We start from the raw sequence: 10,500 nt of genomic DNA, 5'->3' as shown, positions 1-10,500 counted from the left end.
CTGGAACTCACTTTGTAGACCAGGCTGGCCTCAAACTTAGAAATCTGCCTGCCTCTGCCTCCCGAGTGCTGGGATTAAAGGTGTGCGCCACCACACCCAGAGAGAAGAGTTTTCTTATATGTAACTCCCAGTTGTTTCCATTTCTTCTCCCATTAACATGTCAGGTCTCTATAAAGTCACGTGATACTTGGTTTCATGATTCAGAGTTCATCTGTTTGGGAATACCAGAAAATGCATGTGTGTGTTCCTAACCACTTCATTTAAAGAATAAATTTGTGAAGCATTAAGTGGGGTCATCTCTGTTTTCCTGAGATTATACCTCTCTTCCAAGGAATGTATGTCATTTCCCTTATCTTTATCATTAACAGGTTATCGTGTGGTTAAGCCAAGCGTGATCGCAAAGTTGAAGAAAGGAAAAGAGCCATGGCCATTAGAGGAATTTTTCCGTCAGAGCCGTGGTGGTGAGTGAGAAAAAAATCATGTTGTACGTGATCCTTTGAAAGATCTATCAAGAATGCCTTTTGAAATAGTTAAGGAATCTACCTAAATCCTCTATAGTTCTAGAAATTGTTGAAGATACTGTCTGCTTATATTTAAATCCTAAATCACACCAACTTTCCTTATCTCCATGTAAATCTCTTTTATTAGACATTTTTATTTTTTAATAGCATATTTTTATTTCATGTGCATTGGCAGTTTGCCTGCATGTATGTCTGTATGTATCCTTGAAATGGGAGTCATAGACAGTTTGTAAGCTGCCATGTAGGTACTGTGTGTGTGTGTGTGTGTGTGTGTGTGTGTGTGTGTGTGTGTGTGTCTCAGAAGGGTGGGGAGTGAATGCTCACATGCCTATGACTCATCTAGATTTCTCTATTCTTATGCAATTTAAGACCAGAATCCAGGGAGCAGTGCCTCTCACTTTTAGATTACTTCTTCCACATCCATTAAGATAATCAAGATGTGACGACAGGTCAGCAGATCTAGCTGACCCATCTTTGAGATGCTCTAGATTGTAGTAGACAATGGTATAGAGGACAATTTCATTTGAGAGTGCTTCCTTCTTGATACCCTTTCCTGAAGCTCAAGAGTCAACTGGTAGCCATGATGGTGTGTTAAAATCTTGATTCATTTGTAGATAAGCGGCGGACCACTCACGACCCCAGAGCCAAACATCAGGAGCAACAGGCTGGAAATGCAAGGCAAGTTTGAGAATGCATATGTAGAATAGAAGCTTTGTGAGGAAGAATACTCTTGCCTGCCGTGTCCGAAGTGGGAGAATAATTATTAAGTAGTATGAAATGTGGTAACACTAGCACAGGAGTGAACCCCAAAGGATGTGACCCAAACAGGAATGCCATCCTGAGGGGCTTGATGTAGGATCAAGAGAGTCAAACTTTGTAGCTATCTTTTTATCCTTCTACACTTGATCTTAGCCAAAAGGCCGAGAAGCGATCTTTTTATCCTTCTAAACTATGCACCAGGGGAGGCCGCATTATAGAAAGCGCAGTCTGGCCATTAAGCCTCATTCCGTACAGTGTGCTTGGTCACAGAATAGATCAGTGTCACAGGGGAGAAGCCCTATGAACGTGACAAACAGGATTTTGGAAATTATCCTCAAAGGGATTTACTGCATCAGAAGAGCTTTGAAAATCCTATTAATAATGCTTTGGGAACTTTCTCTCTAGGAAAGGAGAACTCACAAAGCGCCAGAAAACTCCCACCCGGCATGAAAGCTACGACTGTAGCGAATGTGGAAAGTCCTTCTGCCAGAAGTCTTCCCTGCTGGCGCACCAGGAAACACACACCAAGAAGTCCTATAAATGTGAGAAATGTGGACAAGCTTTCTATAAGAACGAAGACCTCACAATCCATCAGAAAGTCCATACCAGAGATAAAACCTACCCATGTAAAGAATGTAACAAAATTTTCTATCACCTGTCGTCTCTCACTAGACATCTGAGGATCCACGCTGGGGAGAAACCCTACGAATGTAGCCAGTGTGATAAATCCTTCTACCAGAAGCCACACCTCACAGAGCACCAGAAAACACACACAGGGGAGAAACCTTTTGAGTGTAAGGAATGTGGGAAGTTCTTCTATGTGAAAGCATACCTCCTGGTGCACCAAAAGACACACACAGGGGAGAAACCTTTTCAGTGTAAGGAATGTGGGAAGTTCTTTTCTCAAAAATCACACCTCACAGTCCATCAGAGAACACACACAGGGGAGAAACCCTACAAATGTAAGGAGTGCGGCAAACTCTTCTCTAGGAATTCTCACCTCAAAACCCATCAGAGAACTCACACAGGGGAGAAACCCTACAAATGTAAGGAGTGCGGCAACTGCTTCTACCAGAAGTCAGCCCTCACTGTGCACCAGCGAACTCACACCGGGGAGAAGCCTTTTGAATGCAGTAAGTGTGGGAAACACTTTTACTATAAATCAGATCTCACCAAACACGAGAGAAAGCATACAGGGGAGAAGCCGTACGAATGTGCAGAGTGTGGCAAATCTTTCTCCGTGAACTCAGTCCTTAGATTACACGAAAGGACTCACACGGGAGAGAAGCCGTACGAGTGTGAGATCTGTGGGAAGTCCTTCTCTCAGAAGTCACACTTTGTCATCCATCAGAGGAAGCATACAGGGGAGAAGCCCTATGAGTGCCAGGAGTGTGGGGAAGGCTTTATCCAGAAGTCACAACTCACATCACATCAGAAGACACACTCCAAAAAGGGAAAAGCTAACAAGTAGCGTAAGTTCAGAACCCCTGCAGGAATTCACCCTTTGGCTGTAATACACACAGAGGGAGAACCTTTTAAATATGGAGGAAAGATGTCAGCCGTGTTTTTTTTTTTTTCTCCCTCAGAGAATTATCAGCAAATGTGCAGAAAGAAATTATTCGATGTTATTAGATAGACATTGACAATAGGGTCAAATTTCATAAATATTAGGTGGCAGAGTGTGCAAACTACAAAATGTGAAAGAAACTTTTCTTTCAGAAGTCACACTGGTGCCATATAAAAATAACACAAGGTAGAAATCCAGTAAGTAATTGAATTTCCAGAATTGTCTCTCATAGCATCTTGCACTACACATGCCGAGTCCACAGTGAGGAACTCTGGTATCAGGCACTCAGAAGGCTCCTCACATGATTGCACTCAAAAAGATGGAAGGGCATTCGTGCATAGATTGCAACAGATAGGAGAGCCTCATCAAGAACACACCCATCATGAAATGTTAATTGCATGAATACTTTAATCATCCATATATAGGTATTTTAAATATTTGAAACACCTTTAACAAAAATGCCCTGAAGGCAGCTGTCACACTTCAAGTCCCAATGCCAGTTCCAAGGTTGTTTTTACTTCCTAAAGAAACATACAATATAAACAGAAACTAACTAATATCACAATTATCAAAGGTATTAGAAGAGCAAAACACAGGGGCTGGAGAGATGGCTCAGCTGTTAAGAGCATTGATTGCTCTTCCAGAGGTCCTGAGTTCAATTCCAAGTAACCACATGGTGGCTCACAACCGTCTGTAATGGGATCTGATGCTCTCTTCTGGTGTGTCTGAAGACAGTGACAGTATACTCACATACATGAAATAAATACATAAATCTTTAAAAAAGAGCAAAAAAACAATCAGGAAACATCATTAAACATATAAGTCTTTTAGTAAGTAGGATGTAGGGGTGTGTGTGTGTGTGTGTGTGTGTGTATGTGTGGTTATCTATAAAAAAATGTATCTTAAAAAATTGTGTGACTTGCTCATGGAGCCCATTGTGGTTGTTCCTGAGCTCAGTAGCTGTGTAAGGACACATGTCACATTGTATCAACAGTGATTCCCACCGGTGACATTGTTTCTGTAACATATATTGGTGTATACTTTAAATACACAGTGTGTCTTTTTGTCCATCTCTGGGCACTTACAAATGGGTTCAGACTTTGTTACTAAATGGACCCTTCAAAAGAAACACTGTTTTTGTAACTTTTTCAGCTATACTGTGATGGGCTGAACTTCAGCTTGGACATGCATTTGAGCCATCGGAGCTGTTTCTAAAGCAGCAGCATTTCCTTTTCTTATTGTAGATATGTAGCAGTGGCATCTGTGTTTGTATTGTATATGAAAAATACCTCATGACTTTTCCTTCCTATTCTGGGTAGCAGAGGCAACATAGCCAGTGGCCCAAAGTGAGATTCTAGGCTTCTACTACCTTCATTGACCCAGATCCCAGCATGGACATACCATGTAACTTCACTGTGCCTCACCTTCCTCTGTAAGAGAAATGACAGTAACATCCTAGAGTTGTCCTGAGGTTGAAAGATGTTGCTATTTTGAGGCACTCAGAACAGTGTCTGTAAAACATAAGAACTCATCGACATTAGATAGTATTCTCATTAATTTGTATTTCCTGAATCACATGGTGAAAAGGTAGGCAACCCAGAATTTATCTCCCACCTTATTCCTGTTAGTGCCTTGATTTTATTTGGCTGTGTATCTCCCCACCGTGGCTCAGGAGCAGATCCTAAGTAGGCAAGGCCAGGGGTTGGTGACCCGCAGCCCATTGGCCACATCCACAGCCCATTTTTGTAGCCTGTAAGCTGAGATTAGTTTTATATTACTCAATGATTGCAAAAATTAAGTATTTTGTGACACATGAAGGTTGTACAAAACAAAAGTTCCATATATATAACTAAAGCACTTTGAGAACACTAATACAAACCCGTTCGCTTACACTCTGCCTGTGCTGCCTTCGAACTGCGCTAGGGAGGCAAACCACATGGCTAAAGAGCCTTAGACGTTGCTGACTCAGCACTTTACCACATCGGTTTCTGTTACTCAGGGCTGCACACGCTGCAGCCGGTCCTGAGCCCATTCTTCTAAACATTCTGTTTACCAAATGTGATGCCTCAGTGTATGGGTGGGTAATTTCTGTGCAGTGTATTTATTTTGTGCATTGTATTTATATGTGGAAAAAGCCTAGGGCTTTGGAGTATTTTTTCCCAAAGAAATGTGGGTTTTTTTCTTTTTACTTATTGAATTGTTACGTTAAAGCATATCTCCTGATGGACTGTAATAAATATATGAAATAAACATTGTCTCAGTTAAATGGAATTAAATTTTCAATTAATTTTCCCCCGTGATAATTCATTTATTTTCTTTCAAGTTGGTGACTAATTTTTCTTACATAATTTATAATTTTCTTACTATCTCATAACAACATGCTGTCTGTATTATTATTAGTGTGTGTGTATATGTACTTGGGGAGGGCGGGGGCACAGACGTGTCCCAGATCACATGTGGGGAGAACTACTTCCAGATGTCTGTTCTATCCCTTCCACTGTGGGTTTTGGGGAGTAGAGGTCAGAGGTCAGGTCATCCGGCTTGTGCAGCAAGTGCTTTTATCTGCTGAGCCCTTGCACTATCCCTCCTCCATCGCTATAACGTTCAACTAACGTAATGGAACAACAACATGCAATGACTAACTCCAGTTACATTAACTGGTAACCTATAAAAGTGTCCCTGTATTCCACACAGATGACCCTTGACTTACGATGTTTTAAAATGGCGTTATAGCCAGATGAACACAGTGCCCATTGGGCAGAAGCCATTCTTCAAATTTGAAAGCTCAAACTCTTCCCAGGTAACTGGTGAGAACATGATACTCTTTCTCTCCAGAGTCAAGCCTGACACCATTGCATAGTCATCGTCTTAGGCCATTAATCAGTAACCACAAAACCTGATCAAAGTCAACGCTAAGACGATGACAGTGGCGGATCAGCTATCTCTTCTCCAGAGCCACAGTGGCCTGTGACAGCGCCACGCTTCTGGAAGTCTGACCTAACTTTCCTTCTGACTGTTTTTTGGACGTTAACTGACTGGCTAACACCTTGGTCTAGTGTTATGTTTTTTACACTAAAACTCAACTATTCTCTCCACACTGTTGTTTTTAAACAATTCCGTATTCCCACCCACTTTGTATCATCTTTGCTTTGTCAGCAATTTATAAATACACTCCTCCACCATTTAGTGTGATGTTTAAAGACTCACTGCTTCTTTGGCTTAGGAGAATGAGGTCTACATGCTAGGGCTACCCTCTTAGGAACCTCAGCAACTTCCACTATCCTTGATAAAGCTAACCATCATGTAAAACACTGGGATAGTCTGGGACCAGGCCATGAAGAAATGAGCTGTCCACAGTGAGTCCACTGGCCCTTAGTCAGTGAGCACAGATTTCTTAACTCATCCAATCCAACCCACCACTGGCTGGGCAACACCAGATGAGTGACAGACTCTGACAGGGCCCGAGTTCCATGCCAGGTAATGGGCAGAGAAATAATATATTAATTTAAATGGTTAAATTTTGAGTGTGTGATACTGAAACATGAAGGAAATAGTAAGTTAAGTGTTTGTTGTTGGAGACTATGTCTAGTCTCTTGCTTTGCAGGGACGGTCTGGAGTGTCCATGGCTGTCTGGAGTGTGCTAACATGCCAATGGTTGATTCTGATTTATAAGAAGACCTTACCCAAGTGTAAAAATCAATGTTGTTGAAATTAGACTTCCACCCCTGCCGGTGTCTAGAACTTTAAGTTGTGTAGCAAAAATAAACCCAAAAAGAAAAAATGTCCAGAGTCTCTAAGTAAATATCAGAGAGGGAGAGTCACTTTTCTTTGGGGGGTGGGCATGGCCACTGGAAGATTGCCTGAGTCCCACTGGATGGTCCCCCACTCATCTGCACATGGGCAGCACTAATTAGAGTCAATGGGTTATTTTCTAAAATAATTAGAAAGGTGGGAGGGAGATGTATTGGAAGGAGGCAGAGAGAATTCGAGAAAGGAAGAAGGGATGAATATGATAAAGATATGTGTATACGTGTATAAATTTTTCAAACAATAAAAATAAAACCTTGGAGGATAGATTTTTATCTAAAAGATTCAACAGTTGGCTAGGTCTTGCTGAAGGAGATATGTCACTGGGGGTTGGTTTTGGTGTCATTGCTCGTATGTCTCTCTGCCTCCTACTTGTGGATCAGCTGTTTCTGACACCGTGCCTTTGCCCTGCCATTGTGGACACTAACACTCTGAAACTCTACACCCAATAAAAGACTTCCTTCTATAAAGAAAAAGGAAAAGCGTTGGTCATGGTGTTCTGTCACAGCAATAGAAAACTAAAACAACTTGCCTCTTAAAACCTTTCAAACAAGAGGCTGGAGAGATGGCTTAGTGTTTAAGAGCACCTGCTGCTTTTCCAGAACAAACATGGTGGATCACAACTGTCTGTAACTCCAGTTCGAGGAGATCTGATAGCCTCTTCTGATTTCCACACCAGGAACATACATGATGCACATACATACATGTGGGGAAAACACATACATATAAAGTAAATCTGATTTAAAAAAAAAAATCAAACAAGCAGGCTGCAGTGTCTACATAGCAAATTCCAGGTCAGCCACATCTACAAAATGAGACATTGTCTTCAAAACAAAGCAAAAACTCAATCAGTTATGCCTCAATAGAACCTTAAAGTCCCCTGCTTCTTCTGACCTTCTATTCAGATAGTTCCCAAATATGCCCTCATCAACTAAAACCGAGGGCTGAAATTTGGCACATTCAACCCAGTCATCTTGTGGGACCTGAATAACTTCCTCCAGGGAGATGGCAGGTGGGTGGAGATTCTCTCTGCTCCAAGCCTTCTTTTATCTCTGCTCTGCTTCCCCCCCCCCCCCGGCCTTCATTTCTGCATACCAGGTGCTATGAGCTTGCACATCTAAACCTACTCTCTTGAGCTCTCTCTCAGAAACTGATCTGGAAGGTGAACCTTCTTCCTTATCCAACTTCATTTGAGGCTTCCCCCTCTCTCTGCACTGCACCCCCTTTTCTTTTAGTCAACCTAACCACTCATTCTTGGCCCCAGAGCACCCCTCCGAAACATAGCTCCTATTCCCATTTTCCTCTCTCATACCCCTGACCTTCAAAACTCCTACCACTGCCTTCTTCCTCTCCTGCATCTTTTCCCTGATCCTTCTTCCTCAGCTCCCAAACCTCATCTCTCATCCCTGTCCTTCCCTATACTCTCGTACAGGGTGCTTTATCCCACTGACAAGTCCATCTGTGACCTCAATTATGCATGTTCACTATTGGAACCACTCCAAAGTTCTCTTTCCTTTACTGACCACTTGGATCCTAATGACCACACATACTTTGCTTATATAATTCTAGCAAGCCTAGCTCTGCCTTCCAATCAACTTATCAACATTACATACCCTACCTACATCCACCTTTCCAAAAGTCACATTTAATGAGAAGTGCATACTCCTACCTTAATTACCCTAATATATCTCTCTGGTCCAAAGTAAATCCTTAGGTTCCAGATCTTACTCTCATCACAGGTATAAGAACTAGGGGAGTATCTTACGAATTCTATTTTTACTGCCCAGAGACTATCCATGGAACTCACACCAACCTACAGACTTTGATAATACAAGAACATAAAATTGTCAGGCAATAGTTATAGTCTAGAACTGTTGGACTCTAGAGTTACTATTGCTCAAATGGTAGTTATGCTACAGGAAAAACATGTCCCCTTTTGCTTTGGTTAGGGCTTTACTGCTGTGAAGAGACACTATGACCAAGGCAACTCTTGTGAAGGAAAACATTTCCTTGGGGAAGGCTTACAGCTTCAGAGGTTTAGTCCATTTTCATCATGGTGGGAAGCATGGCAGTGTCCAGGCAAACATGGTGCTGGAAAAGGAGCTGAGAATTTCGTATCTTGATCCAAGGACAGCCATGAGGAGATTGGGTGGAGATTGAGCATATGAGATTTCAAAGTCCCACCCCCACAGTGACATACTTTCTTCAACAAGGCCACACCTATTCCAACAAGCTCACACTCCCCAGGGGCCAAGCATTCAAACAGATGAGTCTATGGAGGCCAGACCTATTCAAACCAGCACACTTTATAGCAATGAATCTTCACAAGTCCAACAAAATCTCTAAAACATCAAAAATGCCAGTGATTTCTGAGAATGAGGAACAAAAGGAGGATTTAGGTCATGGGATTTGAAGCTGGTCATATGGCCCAGGTTACTTTCCTCTCTGGGACAATTCATATGAATCTTTCTTTTTCTTCCGCTCGGTTCATGCACTTTTAGCCTACGCATCAAGTTTATTTCTTCGAGTATTCAACAGCTTCATCTCCAGGCGATGGTTTGCAAGACTTTCAACCACCAAAAGCTCAAATCCCCTTAAAACTTCTTGGACCAGGCAGTGTAGATCTTCTATAAAGCCCACCTGTAAGTATGGTTCTACCTTTATGGTACTCTATGAAGCACTTGCCATAGCAAACAAACAAACAAACAAGAAAGACATTGGTAAGATCCGGGCAGCAACCATGCTAATCTAACAGAAGCTACCAGAGAACAGACTCTAATCAATTCTCTGAGAGTAAGTTGTTGCTGCCAGAGGCCAATGTGGGTAGAAGTTTACAACTGAGAAGCTAGAAAGGGAATGGTCCCTTATCTGGGAATTTCCGCAATGGGTCAGAGAGTGTCTCTTAGAAGAAAACAGGAGCTCCTCTCTGGATAAACCACAGAAGTGAAATTATGCAAATATTTGTGGCTAGTCAAAGTTAGTTTCAGCCCAGCAGGGCAGTTTAAACCAACACCAACTACTTAGTTATGTCAAACGAGAATGCTTTCTTGCTTCCCGAACATCAATACTATCCTGACAATGGTGGATGTACCTGCAGCTGACCACCAAGGGTATGTGTGAGGTTTTATTGACACATCATGGGCAAGTATATCCAGAAAAGCCTTGGAAGAGCTATTAGTCATCGAACGTCCAGAAACACTTTACTGTTGTCAAATATTTTATGATTTCCCAATATTTTATGGAACCATTTTCTAAGTTATGAAAAGATTTCTAAGTTGGATAGATAAACCCACATTTCGTACCTCTATCTGCTGAGAAATTTAAATATCCTTACGCCCCAGAGCACTGAGTACAGTTGGAGAGCTAAGATATCAAAGTCTCTAATAATGGGTTCTTGAGAAATGGCTGGTTCTAGGCCTATGTAGTGCAAATCCAGGTTGAATCTGTACTATCTTGTGATGTCAGAAAAAGTCAGGAAATGCTTTTCAAAAGAAACAAGGATATGTTAAAAGATCTAACAGCTCCCATTATCCAATGTTTGAACACTGAGGCTCAGAATAACATACTATTGTTAGATCATATCATGAAATAAATAGTGTCAGAGGACAGGCCCTGACCTAAAACATCGAATAACAATATGAATGGGTCTGAAATGATTTTGGTGTATATAAAAGAAGCCAAATTCAGAAGCCACATTAAAACCTACTTGCATTTATTTGGAATTCTGGGGAAGGTAAAACTATAGTACAGAGAACAAATCAGCCTAAAGGGAGGAAGGATAGGGAGGAAGTGGACAGAATGACAGTCATAGAGAACAAACTAAATACACAAGTCCATACTAATGTA

At 41.6% G+C, this 10,500-nt stretch overlaps 1 protein-coding gene and 1 pseudogene across 1 annotated transcript in view; one reads left to right on the top strand and one right to left on the bottom strand.

Annotated features, from left to right (window-relative positions):
* Znf25 (zinc finger protein 25) overlaps nucleotides 1-3,494 on the top strand; it is a 12,312-nt gene extending 8,818 nt beyond the window's left edge. Inside the window, exons 2-4 of the mRNA XM_029535293.1 lie at nucleotides 369-461; nucleotides 1,136-1,199; nucleotides 1,686-3,494. Coding sequence (XP_029391153.1) covers nucleotides 369-461; nucleotides 1,136-1,199; nucleotides 1,686-2,751 — 1,223 coding nt within the window. The 3' untranslated portion in view covers nucleotides 2,752-3,494. The remainder of the gene's footprint in view (nucleotides 1-368; nucleotides 462-1,135; nucleotides 1,200-1,685) is intronic.
* On the bottom strand, nucleotides 1,319-1,453 carry LOC115063571 (annotated as a pseudogene).
* Nucleotides 3,495-10,500: the final 7,006 nt, after the last annotated feature.

Source organism: Mus pahari, chromosome 2 (assembly GCF_900095145.1).
Source record: "Mus pahari chromosome 2, PAHARI_EIJ_v1.1, whole genome shotgun sequence".
NCBI classification, from domain to species: Eukaryota; Metazoa; Chordata; class Mammalia; order Rodentia; family Muridae; genus Mus; species Mus pahari.
This window is presented reverse-complemented; position numbering and strand designations above follow the sequence as displayed.